The sequence below is a fragment of the Microtus pennsylvanicus genome, chromosome 13 (assembly GCF_037038515.1).
Source record: "Microtus pennsylvanicus isolate mMicPen1 chromosome 13, mMicPen1.hap1, whole genome shotgun sequence".
Lineage (NCBI taxonomy): Eukaryota > Metazoa > Chordata > Mammalia > Rodentia > Cricetidae > Microtus > Microtus pennsylvanicus.
The window spans coordinates 22,424,733-22,444,612 of NC_134591.1; the positions used below are offsets into that span (position 1 = coordinate 22,424,733).

The window sequence follows — 19,880 nt, forward strand, 5'->3', positions numbered from 1 at the left end:
AATTACAATAAGAACAGTTCCAGAACAATTACAATAAGGTCATGAGATTTTTAATATACTTCCTCACAAAATAAGTTTTTCCTATGAAGTTCTACCTTCTAACGTATTTTCCTGCAGAACTATATTTTGCCCAGGGGCATCTCTATCTGGTTTTGGTCTCATCTTCAATTCTGTTTTCTTCACTCTAGTAATTTTGACATTCCCTTGATCTCTGTCATCTTTGCTGCAAACGTTTTCTCCTATAATGCTATATAGATCTTTTATTTTGCTTCCTCTATCATGACCCTTTCCGCAAGAGGCATGGGACATTAAAGACACTGAGTATGATTAATTAAAACAATTAAAAAAAATAAACAGAAAAAGGTTACTACTAACCAATGTGTTCCATTACCTCAATGCTACAAAACAAGTAACAGTTCAGTTGGAAGTTACGTTGACAACTAAGTAAAAACATCTTTCAATAAAACCCATAGATCAGCTTCCACTGCTGAGACTGGGCTGACTCTGTGCTCGACTCCTCAGCAATGTCCAGGACATTTGGTTCATTTCAAACATTGTATCTAAAAACAGCAAGTTTATCTGTTTTTCTATAGGTATAAAATATGATTAACAATCATCTATACAGGGTCACAGACAGTTTTGAGGTACTAGAACCTTTTAAAAAATCTGTCTTGCTTTGAGTAAGTTATATCTGTTTCACTTCAATAAAAATTAGTATTATTAACATGAATGCTTGCTTGACTGGTATTTTTGTCTTTTGATTTTTTTTCTACTTTACAGTTACAATAGTCATATATCCCAGTTCAAATGTTTGTGAACTAGTTCTAATGTGGTATTTTACTCAAAAAAAAAAAATAAGGCAAGAAGGAACACTAAAGGGTTCCAATCAAAAAAATACTATCTGGCCATACATCCATAGTCTCAGAATTCAGGAGGCAAAGGCAGGAACATTACAGTTAGAAGCAAACCTGGCCTACATATGAGGTCTTGTCTGGAAAACAAACAAATAAAGATCTAAACACTAATTTCAGAGGGATACCTTGCACACATGCACAATTCAAAGACTCAGTGTACATGAAATAATACTGTTGCTAGTATCTGTTTTGGTGGTTCATCCAGGAAAGATAACAAGATACACCATCTACCTTATTCTGGGTGTGTTTTGTTTTTTGGGTTTTGTCACTTTGCAGACCTAACAGGTCTACCGTACACAAGAAAAAAAACCCACAAACCCCTTGTTGGGCCTGTACTGTAAAAAGTAAGATACAGAAGGCCAACATCTGAAGCACTATTCCTGGACAACACAAGAAAAGCTATGGTTGACGGAAAATTGAAAGTGGAACTCTCTACCGCTTACTACATGCTATAATTTGAAGAAGTCATCCTCAACAGCCCATGGAAGTTAATTCCCAATCATAAGAAAGTGAAATTCATATGGCCAGATAGCACTTTCAACTTCTTATTGATATGACTATATTCAATGAGATAGTCTTTTACAACATTAATAGGACAAGAAAAATGGTAAACCCAAACATCTATCAAACTCTCAATACGCAAAGAAGAAACAACTATGGAAAGTTCACTTCAAGTTTACAAGGAAAGCAAGCAGTATGGTACTCTTTCCTAGAATACACTAGGAGCAGGGAGCCACACATAACAGCAGAATATACAGATAAACTCTAATATGCATTTGCTCTCAAGGGGAGGAGCTTTCAGGGGAGCTTGCTTGTTCTCTACTGCCACAGAAATCCCACATTTATTCAAACACTGTGCTAAAACATATCCATCCTTTGTGCAAATTGTTCTTTGGTTTGCCTATTCACACGGTGATCCCAAGCAAAGATCAACATTTGTCACATGCATTCAACATGCACAGACAAGTGCCAGGCACAACGGTCAGTGCTGAGACAACACAGATGAACAGGACTGCATATGACCTTTCGTAGATCACAGGACAGTTCATCAGAGCTGCTTAACCTCATTTCGTACAGAAGAAATGCCTTGGAAATGTCAGCTTAGTTTAACACAGCCTTCTACTGGCAGCCCCTGGCAGTAAAAGCTCAGCCTGTTCCTTCAGTACCCTTTGACTTCTAGATACCCTGTGACCCGGGATGAAGAGACATCAAGGCCAGCCTGGGACCACAGTCTGTCCTGTTACATGGTCCTTACTTTCTCCACCAAACAATGAGGTTGCTGCCCTGACCCCATGTGATCTCAGGGTCTTCTGGCACATATGTAAATGAGAGAAGCAAACATATTTAAGAACCATAATGTGTGTTTTAAGTAATTTTAAACCCATCTAAGCTACGATTAGTTCAGTGACTTGGACCTGAAACCACATCTTGAAACATTATTGTAGCCATTATTGTGGAATTCACTTTCTGATTTTGATATATTGAGTTCTTTTCTTCCCTCTTCTTACCCATAGATGTATAATTTGGGTTTGCTGTATTCTTTCAAACGAAGAATTGGCAGGGTGGTTGCTGTTACTTAGGATAAGTATGTAATCTCTTTGACTTTCTCTTGTTGGGCAAACTGCCCAGTGAATATCAATTTTTTTAGAGCCACAAATATGGTTTTAATAGATTCACAGATTTTAAATTATTATAATTCAGAGCACGTCTCTCCCAGGGTGAGCAAATAATTCATAACAATCCATGGAGATGCAAAGGAGATGACAATTGATCAATCTGTATGTGAGTACATTGACAGAGTTACTGCTCCTCTTTTCTCTACAAACCCTCCCCCCAACACTCATACAATTTTCACATGGAAAGAAATGCCTATCTATGGGAGTTAAATTAGTCATAATACCCACTTTAGGGACTGAAGAACACTTACTGTAAATCAGCCACTCAGAAACCACACTTGACATATTTTGGTCATAATATAACTGTAAGTTGCATAATATTGTATGTATTGATTGGCTCTTGAGATTATAATGGAAAGCAACTGCCATACATTGAAAGTGACCAACCACAGGTAGAAAAATTGTTCCTGAAGATCCCACAAATAGAATCATTTTCCTTATAATCTAAATGTCCTTGTCCTTTACAGAGTATATTCTAACACACAGCTGAAGCTGTACTTTTACCCTAAAGCCCCTTAAACCTCAAGTTGTCACCTCTCTCAGATGCAGAGAAAGTTCTAGCAGAGTAAACTGAATTTCTTCTTTAATGAGGCAGTGATGCGTCTTCTGAATCAGAGAAGAAACAAATCAGAAAAAAAAAAAACTCACTAAGTAACAATGTCCAGATTGAGTGAGGAATTTAAAGCAGCTATAAAAGCAAAATAAAATCTGCCTTTCTGATATTTCTCTATTCAGTTCCTTTGTCTTTAAAAATAAAGAAATTGGACAAATTTTAATATGTAAGATGTTAGTTATCTACATGTTTGATCTGCAATGTGTGTCTTCTCCCTTCCTAAATGAAGGAGAACATGCTTGCCTCTGTTCCCTTAAAGTCTCTCTGCTATAGTAACACACAATTCTTTATAAACAAGGACAGCCAGAAACCAATCATGTAGCACACAGGAAGAAAGCTAAGTCAGTTCCTGTACTTGTAAAAAGTAAAAGCTGTTAAGAGACTTCAGCTGCATTTCCAAGTGGATAGTGGGGACTTGGAAGGCGTTTTGCTGCCTCTGCATGAGCCATAGTAATGGCTACCCTTATAATCTGGGTACCATGAGTCTACGGTAAGATATTTGAGTATAATAAAAACACATGTAATAACTGTGTGGCTCAGCTGCTTCTGTAAGAAGTTGGTTTCTACAGCAGATTCTTTTGTCCAACAAGTAAGAAATTGCACGCACTGTCTCAGTTCCACTGGGGACTGTTTTAGTTTCTCCTTACGCTCTTTTCTACTCCAACTCTTTCTCAACTTATCATGTGTCATGACGCAATCAAAGCTTTAATTATACCTACCGAGGTTCCAGTGACCATCTGGAAAACTATAGAAAGGTTTGGGTCCATATTTGAAACTCCCAAAGAATCAATCACCGTATGGCATGAACTTGCTAAATAATTCTTCTTTTAAGGAAAAATAAAAGAAAAAAATACTAAGAGTAGCTGAATAGGTAATAACATCCTGCTATTCCAAAATCAAAAACTTTGGAATGTAATTGGGATAATATCTATGGATATTTTATACTTCCGTATGGATAAGGTAATGAATTTGTGTCAAAATCATGATTACAAGAGCTGCCAGACATTGCTGTGAGAAATACAAACAATCCTTACAGATAGCAAAGTGGTGGCTAAAAGCACAGCTGAATTTAGCCATGAAGAATACTACAGAACCTATGGACATAGAATAGTAAATATTTCGGAGTTCTTCTCACTTTCTAGAACAAAGTGAAAGCAACATAGAAGCTTCCCTTAGCTTTCAATTTTCTCCATTTCACTCCCTGTTACAGACACATTAACCAAGGTTGTCAGTGATAGCTAACTAGCCACCTTACCTTCAACTTGGCCATGTACTTATGATTCCAGACATCACAAATATGGGGTGTTCAGAGGGCATGGTAATTAACAGACAATGAGAAGCACTGGGTAAACATTTTTCCACTTTATGTTCTGAGAGACATATTTATTATGTACCTCGGAAAGCCTTTTTGAGAATAAGCACCAGCCAGTAGTAGTACATCATCTCAACACTCGTCTTTACATCGTTTTTCCAATATGTCATTTCTTCTCCAGCTCCTTTCTCTAAACAAAGACCCTTCACAGAAGCTAATGTCATGATCTAAACAAACACCCTTCACAGAAGCTAATGTCATGATGAAGCAAACTTTCAATATGAGTGGATAAAATAGTATCCAACATAAATGGAGGGAAAGATGAGACAATGACAAACTTACAGTAAAGAGCAGCAAATGAAGGCGAGAAATGACAAAGACACAGGAAGGCTAGCTTTTCAATCCAGATATAGGAAGCCTACGGGGAAGACACACATCAGGGAAACTCAAGGTGTTTGCTAATGTAGCCTTAACCACCACATACCTGTTTTTGCCTTTGCCAACAGACAGCTCTTTGGCTGATTTACAGATCTCAGGATTTCTCATGGGCTCAGTCACCTGTATCACTCCCTGGTAGGAACATGACATACAGCTCTATGCTGTTTTCTCACGGTGATTGGAACCCTCCCTCCTATCAGATGCTAGAAGTTGGCTCTAGTTGGTAGGTTAAGACAGCAGTTGGCCCACAATGAAGTCACCTCTTCAACAGAGGACGCTCTGTTACACCACATGCCTGGGCTCCATTCAGAAGACACCCTGATTCCAATACTTCTTTGATACACAGTATCTAGAAAGGCCTCTAGAAAACATACACAAACCCCAGGGAATATATTTGCATAGTTTAACAATGACTTACAACCTAAGCTCTATAACCAAGAAATTAATAGTGAAAATAATGAACATATACTGTGAAATCTTCTTTGCTACTTTATTATTATTATTAATTAAACTCTTAGCAAATCATTCCTGGGTGGGTGGTCTTAAGTTTTTTCTTTTTGATTACTGATTCCCAAAACCATAGATACGCACTGCTAAGACATGGGGGTATTGCTATGACATGATAATTGCTATTCAAATAGTGAAACCTGAGACACACATAAAAACGAGATCAAAGCCGGGCGATGGTGGCGCACGCCTTTAATCCCAGCACTCGGGAGGCAGAGGTAGGCGGATCTCTGTGAGTTCGAGACCAGTCTGGTCTATAGAGCTAGTTCCAGGACAGGCTCCAAAGCCACAGAGAAACCCTGTCTCGAAAAACCAAAAAAAAAAAAAAAACCGAGATCAAACTATCCAAATAACACATCCAAATATTTGATTTAAAAATGTTTATTACCAATACTGGTCAACAAAGAAGTCTATACTATAAGATTAAAGAGAAAAAATCATAATTGAGAGTGCATCAAATCAACTGCCCTATGCACAATCCTAAAAAGACTGTTTCAGATTAATCTGCTCTGAGTTTAAGTAGGAACATGAATTCAATCGCCAAGCTCTATTCATAAAAGATTCTAGAAGAGGAAATTACTTAAGACTTTCTTTTTCTTTGCAACTTATTTGTAAAACGATTAGACAACATTGTCAGAAAAGATTAAGCATAAAACGACAGTCAGGGAAACCGAGAACGAGGTCAGGAACATACAGGTCTTTACTTTCCCCAAAGCAAAGTTTTCATCTCATAACATAAAGAAATCAACTAGCAGAGTCAGGTAGCAGGTGGGGATAGGACCCAGAGACAAGACACTAAGCAAAAGTGTGAATCAAATACTAAATATCAACACAAACCATTGCACATTGCCAAGATTACTTCTTGCGTTTTTAAAAGTGTTTATGTATATTCTGCCCCTTTGCTTTATTCATTTTCATAAAAAAGATAAGGAATGGTTTTCGCTTATGTAAAGAATAGACTTTTGTGACTAATAGTTATAAACAAAACTCCTTTGCACATCAAAGAAAACAGCCTTTTGTTTGTTCAAGAAATTCCTAATTGGGTTCATTTATAAGTAAAACTTTCTTTTCATTTGGGACCCAAGAGCATAACACAGTGTAGCTGAAGACAGCAGGTAGCTCTTATAATGAACTTTGCACAATTTTGAGAAAATAATATCTGAAGGCAATTTGTTCTTCCGGGGTCAGTAGATTACGTATTCAGAAGAATGAAAACCTCTGGGGACATTTTGAGATTTTAAAATAAAAGAAAGAAAACCAGACATACACAAAGGAGGGGGAGGGAATCCGGTTAATTAAAATTTCCAGTTCTATATATACAAATCCGTCAAGAAAGACCTGCAGGATCAGACCTGCTCGAGGAAAAGTATACCATCATCCCATTAATTGTATTCTTACTTCATAATGCCAACCAGCCAGGTTTATACAGAAGAGATTAAATAACAAGATAATCTCACAAACAATGCTCATTTCACCAGTGTACCAAACAGGTTTGATTTATATCGCCGGCTGTTTTTTAATTAATTTATGCACCCACGTGCTTTAATTTACACAGACAGACACCTACAGTGAGGTAGAGATAGACATTTAGTTAATGTCTTGACCTTTGAGCTGGGTTCATGTTTAGTCTTCTTCATGTTGTTAGTCACTCAAAAATGAAGAAACTCTTAAGGCCCTGCATTAGAGCTAAGCATGAAGAAAGGAAATGTTTTACCAAGTTCAGGATCTATTGGCCCCCTCAACATACATGTTTAATTTCAGTTTGTGTAACTTCACCAAAACTTTCAAGCACAAAGTTCTAAAAATCCTACCTCTCCCCATCTCTTTGAAGCTCGTTTCATAATCTGCATCAATTTTAAAGCCCTGTCCTTGTTTTGATACAGCTTCTACTGACAGAGCAAAAGGAAAGGATACACATTTTAAAACATGATGTTTGCTAATATTAAGGGGCTGGGTAAAAATTTTAGACTGTACTCCTAGATACTCATTTATAAAGCAAAGATCACCAGTCAGCACTTAGAATCCCACTAAGGAAAATCCACAGGTAGGGAGAACTGGGTTCATCGTAACTAGCTGAAGCAGATTAACAAAACACCATCTCAGAACCAGACCCACTCAAAGTATACCGTCAGTGACATCATAGAAAGGACGGTTCACACTTCAAAACTTTACAAACCACAGTGTAATAGAGGACCCTGGTGTCGGGATTATTTTAATTTAGTCATTTTACAACGTCTATGGATAGCTTCAGTGTGGGGATGAGAATGTCTGTTTACTTATTTAGTCAGGCAAGAAAAGCCTTTTCTCCTCTTTGTTATAAAACTTTTATTTATATATGTGATCAATGTTTATTTGTAAAACCTCAATACAATAACAGATGTCAGCTACATTACATGTTTTTGATTATAAACTCCTAGAAGGCAGAGACCCTATCTGTTTAGCTCACATTTTATAGGATGGAAACACAGAACCATACCCAAAAAGACACTTAAAGATGTTTTTTAAATAATAGCAATGATTTCAAGAGAATTTAGTCTGTTTCTGTGCTCCAAGAAACTCTACTGGCACTCCACTGAACAATAAAAAAGACTTTTACGTTCCCAGGCAATTCCTTTCTTTGCATATCTGCAAATAACACTGTTCTTTTGAAACACGGATCACTTGGACTATTTCTATTTGATAATGTTTAAGAGGTAGCTTTTGAACAACATTAAGTGACACTAGGAAGGCAGAAGAAAAGTAAAAAGCCAGACCCAAACATTATATGCCTTAGCAGTACCTTGACACAATCTCACAGGCCCTCACGGAAAACCTGCTGAGGCTGCTACTGCAGCCCTAAACACGAAACCTGCCCCTGCCACGTTCAGGTGTGACTGGTATCTGTGTTCTTTATGTTCTTCTGGATCTTACAGGCCATGGGGCAAATTAGTTAAGTAACATATTTTTGAAATATAGGGCAGCATCATTTAATATTTTAATCTCTACAGGTATAAAAACAAGCAGATGATATCACCTAGGCTCTGACACACCAACAGTGAAGAATGCGAATGATTTGGGAGCAGTCCTTTAAAGTTTCTCAGCCAGTTTCTAAGTCTTCAAGAGGAAGATACCGAGTTTTACAATTCATATAATTTTCACTTATAAAATCATAAGGAAAGTTATTGAGTCCTAAAGAATCCAACATACAACTTGAGGTTCTACTACCTACAAACAAAAGGTTTCCTTTCCTTTTACAAGAAACAGGAAGGCTTGTATGTTCTTAAATAAAGTATTCATTGTGACTAACTCCGACCAAATATTCAAACGGAAAATCAGTAGTAAGTCTTATAGCTATACAAAGCATGGGTGTACACTGTGATATATTTCTTAAAACCCATGTACATGCTCATTCAAAATACATAATTCTCTAATCAAGGCAAGCACTGGAACCTTCCAACTTTTATTTCTTACCTCCTTTTCATATGAAACTGCTGTGACAATGGCTTAAGAAATTACACAAAAATAAACATAGTATCTCTCTCAACTTTTCTAATATTAATAGTAGCAGTAACCAACATAAACAGCTTATGTTAAGTCCCTCACCTGAAATCCAGACAGCCTCCCATTGAAACACTTACATAAAGAGAGATGAACACAAACTTTATTTCATTTATATTATATCTGAAATATTAAAACTCAAGCTATACAAATCCATGACTTTAAGGTTATTTAAGCAGGAAGTGCAACAACAACAAGAGAAAAAGAAAAAAGAAAAAAACCTGAAAATATGTAAAATCATCTAATTTATATCTTGCCAAAATTTAAAAGTGTGGGGGAGGGAAAACCTTAAAGTCATTAAAAAACTTTCTGTCTTTACTAACAAATTTCAACTGCTGAACACACTATCATTTTCTTGTTTTTGAAAATCAGATACACAGAAAATAATAAGCAAAAAGTAGTAAATGAAAACCATTATCTTATTCAAATTTTTCTATCTATTTTGAATTCCTATGGTAGAAAGATAAGTTAAAAATTATTTTAAGTTACATAATATTTAAATAGTCAAGTTGCATATGTTTTTCAGGAATCTTTTCCCTAATTATTAGCTGTTTGGTGACCAGGTGAACATATTTATAGCATAATAATAGATTGACTTTTACTGTGCACCATATTAAAAACCATACTGACAATATCTCCCCTATCAATCCTTCCAGAAATGCTAGGCCAACACCAAAGAATTAAAATGTTCCTATTCCATTGCATCAACTAAAATTAAATCCAGAGATAAAAACACACAGATGCCAGATCCTACCAGTTACTCTGATGGATTTTAAATGAGTTTGAAGTCAAGGGTTTCTACATGAATATCCTCCTGCATGAGAGAATAAAAACATTCACCTGAACTACTAAGTTCTGACTAACACTGACCGGTAGGTAAGTTTTACTCACAAGCAGGAGGAGGGGATAGCTCAATTAGCATCCTGTATTCCTTTCTTAAGCTTCTTTATCAAATTCATTCACAATTTAAAACCCACCAACAGTCATACAAGGGTATATCTTTATATATTTTTTTCAAATCAAGCAATTGTGGACACCAATCTTTACAGTAGCAGCACAGAAGCTGTGTGGACAAAATGGAATTGTAGATGGCGTCTCCGCAAAGTGGAGCAAGATGTAAAAAGCAAACATAAAAGGGCAAGGGTTGAAAGGGAAAATACAGGCACGGGAAGATGGAGAAAGCACAGAGGAGACGACTGGGCAGAAAGAAGGGCTAAGAGGCAACCAAGAGGCGTAGAAGCAGAGTGAGATAAAATGTTTGCAGTGAATGGCTCGTGTCCAAAGCTTGTCAGAGCTCAAGCCCAGTGCCTGCATCTTGTTTTCTGACAGCAAATGCTTCTCCTTTTTTTTTTCTCCATTTTTCCCCCTTCAAAAATGGTTTCTGTACCTAGGCAGTCTCATTTTACTTTTCAATCTTTTCTATCTTAGTTTGAGACAAAGGTTCAATTTTTGAGTTTTGTTCATGTGTATAACAATAACCTTTATTCTAGAAATGTACTTTGTAGCCTGCATACCATTGCTCAGTTCAGTGCACAAAACCTCATAGCTGCTCAGACCTTCCAAAAGCAGACAGTCTTTCCCCTCTGAAGAAGACGGGGTTGCCTGGTTCTCCAGGGCCTGAGAATCACACGTGAAATCAGTGCCATGATCTAATCTGAGCTATGCAGCTATCTCTACAGGAGGGAGAATCGTGCATCTAGGTCCTGGTCAGGAACTCCTGCCACTCCACCTTCATCGCTGCCTTGCTTTCTGTTCACATGCCTACTGTCCTCACTGGCTGTGCACACCCACGGTCCACACCATACTTCTCAGAAGCGGAAAACCTGGTGGTATTCTCGTTACCGCCCAGTCTGCTGCCCCTTGGAGTGCACTTTAATACACTTAGGGAGAAAAAAAAACCCTTTCATATAAAAATTCATTAAGTAATATACCACTTTTGCTCTATTGATCCTACACACTGTAACTCTGTGAAGTGGCTCAATACCGTGTCATCACGGCACAGCGACTTGTTTCATTTACAGTATCTGTTTCACTTCTACTCATGAGCTAATATAATTCAATTTTTTTTAACTGCACACAGGCTGCTAGACACATGTGCATGGCAAATGGAATCTGAACTTAGCTTAACAGCCTCATTTATTCCTGATGGTTTAAATTATTTCATCACAATTAATGACACCCCCTCAGCTTCCTGTGCAGCACCGCCAGATGTTCAGAGACCACAAAGCCACTCTCTTCTTTGACGGCTGGTGACAAGTCGTCCTCTGAAGGACATTCCCTAGGTGCACAGCCGGATGACACCTCCATTGCTTAGCACCTCTCTGCCTCCCAGGGTAACTATGATGAGGAAAAAGCAGGAAGTCATGAGAAACCAGCAAATGCATTAGTTAGGGCGAATTCTGCAAAGGCTCTCCACTTGGAGAACTTAGCTGCGGCTGGAGTCCCTAATCTCGCTGTTTAGAATAGACCTCTGCCTCCACCTACGCCACACGGGCATCTGCCCAGTGCATGGAGAGTCTGTGGGGGCAAGGCTCCCAGGGGAGTGCAAACAATCATAGTATGGACTTGCCACAGAGACCTTTCTCGCTTTTGGTAATTTTATTCTGAGAAGTGTCTTGTTTTTATGAGTGGGCAATTTGAAATTACTGTTTCTATCATGATTCAGTACAAATGCTAACTAAAAATACATTTTGATAACTCTTTCTTAGCAGCTTCACCCCATTGACTTAGACTTAGTAGGGTTTCGTCATTGTTCTTGTTTTCCCAGGGGCTACTAGGTTTCTGTTTTCAGGTTTGTCTGTTACTATCACTTCACCACTTTTGTCCAAAGGACATACTGAAAAACAAATTTCCCACCCCTTGCTCTGACTATGGTATCAGGCAGACACAATCGTTTTTATCTTACAACTTTTAATAATCACAATAAAAAACATCTTAGTCTACAAATCAGAAATATTCACTAAATTCTTCATTTGAATTTCATGTAAAACAAAAATTCATATAAAAATAGAAATCACAGGTAGCAAGGAAGGTGGCAGAAATAAACACACACTTTTACAATAAGAATTCAATACACGGCTCTGATTTGGAAAACATTTCCATAAACTAGAGAACATGTGGCAGACATTTTATGGATTATTTTTTAAATGTTTAAAAAAATACCCTGATCTTATTCAGGGAATAAGGGGCCTTTTCGTTTGCCAAAAAGTGTAATAGGAAAACAGAAAGGCCACCTGTGTCAGCCCACCCTATAGCATGAACATGAGCTATAAGGGCACTTTAGAAAATATTTTCAAACTGAGATGAGAAAAAAAAATCAGTATCAATACAGATTCTAAACAGATGCAAAAGACTTCTGTGCATGTTAGTAATTCTGTGTGTGGCCTCTCCAACCAAGCTAATTCCACATGCCTCCCCAACTCAGTACACTTTCTCTGTTACAAGCTCCTTGTGATTAAAACGGCAGCCTCCTACACAGCAACTTGGACAATGGACACAAACACAGGGAAAACTAATCAAGGCAAACAAGGTGACTTTTCCACACCCATAGATGGATTTTGTAAATCTTCAACGGCTACTGCATTCTATTCGACACTCAGCGCTGAACATTTGGGATCTGTATATTAAGTGCTTCACTGGGATGTCCTATGGAAGAGATTGTCTCTCTTGGAGCTGAGGGACTCAACGGGGAGCTGTGCTGGTGACACTCTTTGCAGCCAGCAGACAACAGTAAACTCTTAGCACTCCCAGAGTTGCATCAAATTTTCCTTGGACTGAAACTGAAATGAAAGTTCAATTACTGAGAGGTAGATAAGTAAAATAAACAACTAATTTCATACAGAGAAGTTGGGAGAGCGTCATCTGGACCTCATTCTGTTGTCTCCGAACACTGTATCTGAAGGGGAAAAGGAGCTGAGTAAACTTTAAACTCGCATGTAGGGATGTATTGCTTGTGTGTCCCTGGCAGATGTGGAAAGGAGATGAAATGGGCAGGGGAGAATCAAATATCCCTTCGCTGCAGGTTTGCTGAGAGAAAGAGCGCTGCAAAGACCTCACATCTGGCAATCATTTGTCAATAGCTGGAAAGAGAACGGCAGGAAACTTTCTGGCTCTTGGAGAAGATGAAAAGACAAAAACCATGTCTCTCTCTCTCCCTCTCTCTCTCTCTCTCTCTCTCTCTCTCTCTCTCTCTCTCTCTCTCTCTCTCTCACACACACACACACACACACACAGAAAAAGTACAAGGACAACCACACTTATGCTCGACCACTGCCACCCCCACCCCCGAATTTAATGATCTTCAGATATACTCTACTCCATGGTCAAAAACATGCAGTCACTTGACTTGTTAAAGCTGCAGTGTGTGTACATTTTTCAAATAAACCCCAGGGCTGATGTTAGAAAATCAAAATCAGTCAAGCATAGACCGCCTGGTACTTTGGGCAGGAATCCTTGTGGTTTAGTCAATAAACAGAATCTGAATGAAAGACACCACAGTAACTAGACAGTAACGTTTTGAACAGCTCTTAACCTGAAGGGAGGTGGGGGGATGGGGCACTAGTGACCAAGGACATAAGGCTACCAGTCCACTTAGAGCCGAGTGCCTGCAATGTGACTGCATACTACACTATCATCTGTGTTTCTAACAAAGAGTGGGGAGAGAGAGGGAGGGGGGAGAGAGAATGAGAATAATCTTATATGGGGGTGTTATAAGTGAATCTGAGAAGAACTTTTAAAACATTAATTATACCTATCTAATAAGGTGGAAGGGGAAACCTGACTCCATTTTGTTCACACTGGCACACTACAGACAATTGCAGCTTCATTGTGTGTTGGTAAAAATGATCAGCTATGTCCCCATTGGTTCATCACACAATAAACAAAGTTTTCGAGATACCCCCATACCACATTAATTAAGTTCTCCAAAATCACAGAAAATAAATCTGCTCACAGTGATAGATAGACTTGGAAGGGTTGCTGCGTTTAACTAGCAGGCGCTGCTGCTGTGGCACTTATCCCTGTGACTCCGCAGTGAATGCTGCAGGTTGTTTAATAACCTGGCAAATTCACAGTAGCTTGTCAAATTATTACAGGAGCAGTGTCATCACTAAACAAGCCTGATCACGGTTAATTACAATGCAGACCAGAGCGCAGCCACAATTGTTCATTAATTACAGGAAGCACCTCATTTAAATTTTATGGAAATTTACACTTGCACCCCGGTATGTCTGGAAAAAAAAAGGGATCCTTCACGCATTCACAGAAGAAAGGAGTCTGTGGTTTATGAAACATCACTGTAAATTGTGTCTAATCTGGTATTGAAATATTGGCTCATTATTTACTCTAATTTTCTAAGCACTTCAGTGGTAAAAAAGACCAAGTTGAACCTCACATAGTGAACTCCCAACCAAGAAAAAAAATGTGAAGGTAACTCTAACAACTCAAACCATGACTTGATGCAGTGAGGATAAGAAAGGTAACTTTTTATTAAACATACACGAAATACTTGTCAGCAATTAGGGAGGGTCTGCCCTAGAAGACCACTTTTTAGAAGGCAACTGTACAGGTGTACAACTTCAGAAGAAATGAGGAAAATAAGCCAACACGTAGTGAACTAAGGCTGATCTTCTAGCTACTCAAACATATTAACCCCCAAACACAACAAGTACCTTTGAAAATGTCAATCAGGCACAGACTTGCAAGACCAAAGATATGAGGATAAGTATTGGAAATACCAAGACTATTAAACCATGAAGCTGCTAAGATAGCTGAAAATATAAGAATAAAAAGCAGGGATTTAAAAATAAAAAGGAAGTTAAGGACAGAAAGAGGTTCCATGAGTCATGAGAATGTAAATCAACTGAAGTATAAAACTAAACCATACGTGAGAGTATATCCCCAAATGAAAAATTCTTAATAAGAAGCAATATAAACAAAGGATTGCTTCCAAACAATGTGCCCTGGAAGTCACTCTGAGAATCAGGAGGCCAAGCAGCAAACCTCTGGTCATTTACAATGCCTAAAAGAAATGAAGCCTAAAAGTACTTCCAGAATAGTTGGTTGGTAAAGAACAGAGGCAGTGTACTGTGACTGACATAGAATGAGCAAAATGGATACCACTAAAAGGATGGAAGCCATACACAGGGGAGGAAAGGACAAGAGAAGCAGTTTCCCCTTCAGCCTACTAGAATGGTGCTAAGGAAGGAAGGGGCTAGGAATGTCATCATTTTCCTTAGTTTCCATGCAGAGGCCACATTGACTTGTCAACCATACCGTTTACCTACGATCAGACTTTCACTAAACACGGAATGCACTTCTTTCCTCCTTCACTGTGCCAAGATAATATGCTAAATAAATATTTTTACATTTTATTGTAGACTGGCTTTGCAAACCCATTTTCTTCTCTCTATAACTCAAGGTTCAAAACACATTACACTCACAAGCCACTAATGGTGACTGCTGGAAGAATATTCTCATGTCATGCCAAATGTCAAGGATCAAGCTACTCCCCACAAGAAGCCTTCTGTCACTCGCATCTGTATGTCACATACGCTGTTAGTTTTCCAGAACTAGGAAATACATGATCATAGCTTGAATGCACCACACCTGCTTTCCTATTGTACCACATCCATACACCACCTAGACAGTACCAGCTTGGGACGCAACCAAGCTCAGGTGGTCTTCTCGAGGCCAAGAGCAGGTGTGCAAGAGATGGTACACCCCCTTAGTACTATAAAAATTGAAGCCTCCCTGTCTCACCCTCATTTCCACTACGAGGAACTCAATTGTAAAAATGGTTCCCTTTTATTATGTGTTGCATCTAAATCAGAAAAAAAAAAAACCTTAATATTGTTGAAAAACCTAGGAAATGATGCCAAGCCAAGATTCTGAGAAAACTGGGTTTATTCATGCCATCCATGTTGAAACCTCAGCCTGTACATTGTAATGGCAAACATAGACCTCAAAAATCCAAAAGCATACAGAGGCAGAGATGCTCTTCATCATCTTTATATTTTTGTTTTGCAATATGCCAAGCCAGGTCCAATGCCTCAAGACCACACAAAGTGAACAAAAATCCAAGCCAGCATTTTTAGGAGAACTGTACTTTGCACACATCACCCAGTGTACAATAAGACAGAGATGCTTATTGTTAAGGGTTACTCTCCCTAAGTACCCAGGTTTGGAATCACTTGCCAAAAGTCTTGTACTAACCTGTGTTAGTCTATACAGTCAGCCTTCAGGATCAGGGATTTTTTTTCTACCCCAGAGTACATCTCTTGGATGGATGGATGGATGGATGGATGGATGGATGGATGGATGGACAGATGGATGATAAACTTCTTCCAATTATACACAACTCTGTTTACAAGGCTCTTTAGCCACATTTATGCTACATTAATCCTTCTTTACTATGGTCTCAAGGGTTATCATATCCTGATAGCACTGATAACACTGTTATGGCCTCCAGGGACCATGGTTTCTGTCACACCACCCCCAGCTAATAAAACAGTAAGACTCCAACCTGGACATCCAGCCTCTGGTCTGGCTCCTCCAGGTTTGGGCAAAAGTCTGCACCCAGCACTCTGCCAGCACATGCCAGTGGAACCTGAGGGAATATGGCTGGGTTAGATGCTGGGTATGGGGGCTGCAACATAGTCAAACTCTACCCAGACAGAAGCAGGGACATCCCAACCGCAGGTCTGAAAAGGGCCATGATGACCTGACACGTATTTGACATTTGCTATGACAAATATATTGAAAATACATGAAACTTAGTTTATAAACTATGAAAATATAATTAAAAGAAGGAAATATCTACATAAATTTTGCCCCCGTGGCCCTGGCCCTATATTTACATCATACAGCAAAAAAAAAGTCATAAATGTCTATAGACAGAAAGAAAGGAAGTTAAAAGGGAGAGAAAAGAAAAAATGAGGGGAGAAAAAGAAACTGAAACAGACTTTACTGGACATTGATGATACCTTCTTTCTACCAGAGAATTTCCAGAGAAAATTGCATTTTCTATCATCTAAAGTTCCTTTCTACTCTTAAGACATGTTTAATTTCCCTCTTATCAGATATGTTAGCACAGGCAGATTTTAACTTATAAATATCTATATTTTATTTGCAAGCTACTATCTTGTTTTATGTCTTGTTTGTTGGGGAAGGGATGTTCTGTTCATACTGGGAAGGACACTGAAAGTAGTACTTGGCACACTATAGGCAAGTGTTCTGATATCAACAAACCCCCAGCCCCATTACTTACTGTGTTTAAGTATAAGCAACACAGCATAAAGCTTATTCCAAAAATAATAACAGCAATGAGATGTTTTAATTTAGTAGCTAATTCCCAGCATCTAGAGTTCTATCATGAAATTCATGAAGATCTTCTTTCAAAATTACGTCTTCTATTACAATCAGTCAGTTTCATCCATTACCTACTCCAACTTACTTCATCTCTGATTTTAAGATGATGAGAAATGGATTTAGAATTTATCTAAACTTATTTCCTACGTTTAACATTTTTCTCTAGGACTTGAAGATCTAGCTTAAAGATACAGAGGTTGAGTGACTAAGCAAGGCTCTGGATTCTACCCCCAGAATAGCAAATATAAAATGTTCTCTTGGTATTTGTCAATACCTACTCTGTGCTAATCACATTATCTACCAATATCTACCACAATACATCAATCATGGGACACATCACCTGTGTCTTCCTTTGGCATCTGAGTCTTTCAAAATTCCAATTAAGATCACCTGTGTTATCAATGTCCTTGTCAAGGGGTCAGTCCTCAGTCAGGTAAGCTACTGGAGTGATTCCCTCTTCCCCCCATCTCACAATCAGCTTGACGCTCAGGCTCTCAACAGCTCTTAGTAGATACCACCTTCCCCCAAAGGGCTGTCTCTAATAATTTAACCCAGTTAACCTTTCAAACACTTTTAAAACCAAGGTTCCCCTTTCTGCTTAAATCTCTTATTTGTTTTTCATGCCGAGGCCCAAATATTAAAAAGCCTAAATGTCATCTGTTGTCACAGATAATAAGTCTTGTTGATTTATGAGAAGGGTTTTGTTTGTTTTTTTGGTTGGTTGGTTTTTTGAGACAGGGTTTCTCTGTAGCTTTGGAGCCTGTCTTGGAACTCACTCTGTAGACCAGGCTAACCTCGAACTCACAGAGTTCTGCCTGCCTCTGCCTCCCGAGTGCTGAAATTAAAGGCGTGTGCCACCACCACCCAGCCTAATTAAGCCACTTTTTATCTTCAACAATTTTATGAGTATTTACAATCTATAAGCAAAAAAAATTCAAGACTTACAGTAGATAATTGTTTCTGTGTTACCAGCAATTAAGTTGCAAAATTCAAACTTTAGAAACGAAAAGGAAATACTGAGGACAAGATACTGGGTAAGAAAAACTCCATTCAGTGCCGTCAATTCTAAAGGTGTTTGCTGACTTTACACATTATAATGACAATACAGGAAATTGTCCACTATTTGTGTTTTATTCTAAAACAATATAAGCAATTTTTTAAAAGAATTTATACTCTAAATTGTGGGAGGGGGAGACTGGGTAGAGAAGCAGAGGCATTAGGAATTTGTGTTGTGTCGCAGAGAGAAATGATGCTGATTGTACCCTGCAGTTGACATATGGAGGGGCACTAATGAGTTCTGCATCAGTAATTCTCTCAAGGGGACAATAAAAGGAAAAGGGAAAAAATCAATCTTGGAATATTCAATATCAAAATGAATCCTCTCCCATCCCGCAAAAGATTCCTATAAAACCCAATGAATGTGACAACGGAGCTGACTGAAATGGTTTCCATAAGCCAGAATGTATATATGGCAAATTGTGTGTAAACAGTACCTTATTTCACATACACAAAGTAAATTGCTACTTATCTTAATATTATTTGACCATGTCACAAATCCTGAGCTTCTAGACTCTTTTCAGCCTCACACTCCCAGAATGCAATTTATAAACACTCTCAAGAGGAAAGGAGAAAGTTAAACAACTATAATTACATTCAATTACAACTTCAGACACTTAGAAATACAGTTCTGAGAGGGAAGCAAGTCTTTTGAACAGGGGAAGAAAACTGCAGCAGCTACCAGGATGCTTCAACAGTCTGAGTCACAAAGAAGAACTCGTAGCGAGTGGCATTCTTGAACTCAGAGTCCTAGGATTTCTAGCAGGAGAAAGGAAATCAGAAGGAAGCATGACTTCCATGCTCCAGAGACAAAACAACTGAGATTCAAATCCAACTGCACAGTTCAGGAGGTTACACTCCAACAATGCCCAGCGCCCCGTCACAACTGCCACAGCCAGTGCCATCCTTATCACACGGAGAAAGTCTTAAAGAAAAATAAGCAGCAACTGGGGCATAAAAGATGACAAACTAATTAGCTGTAATTTGGCATTGATTCCTGCATCTTTTGATTTAGAAATCTCAAGTTAGCCCGCTCTCTATAAGTAACCAGAAAGGGACTGCCATTAAGGGACCACACAGATGTCTGCCCAACCTCCCTCTAACTGTGAACTGAGAGGCTGAAACATAGTATTCCTAGCTAGTATTTGCAATATAAATATTAAAGTGACTTTGAGATTCTTCTTTATGCATGTTATGCATGTTCTTCTGTCACAGTAACCAGTGTCTATGTCAACACCACACTGGGTTTTCACAAACCATTCACAAGAATTACGACCTCATGGACATTGTAGTCTTTAATTGTCCTTCCAATTAGATTTTGCTTTTAGAGTTAATAAAATGGTTTTTCTGTTGAAGAAAAAATAACAAACCAATCAGCTAGTATTTCAAAACTTGATTCTACAGGTTTCTTTGTGGGATTCTGTTTTGAACATATAGACTTCATTCTTCTGGTTTGGTAA

The 19,880-nt window shown here is 38.4% G+C and overlaps 1 protein-coding gene across 2 annotated transcripts in view; it reads right to left on the reverse strand.

The window, feature by feature from the left end:
* The window catches only part of Bnc2 (basonuclin zinc finger protein 2), a 402,071-nt gene that overhangs the window by 219,804 nt on the left and 162,387 nt on the right, over positions 1-19,880 (reverse strand). Inside the window, exon 4 of one of the 2 annotated variants that reach the window (XM_075946141.1) lies at positions 16,520-16,603. The exons of the other annotated variant lie outside the window; for it this stretch is intronic. Coding sequence (XP_075802256.1) covers positions 16,520-16,603 — 84 coding nt within the window. The remainder of the gene's footprint in view (positions 1-16,519; positions 16,604-19,880) is intronic. 2 annotated transcript variants of the gene reach the window in all.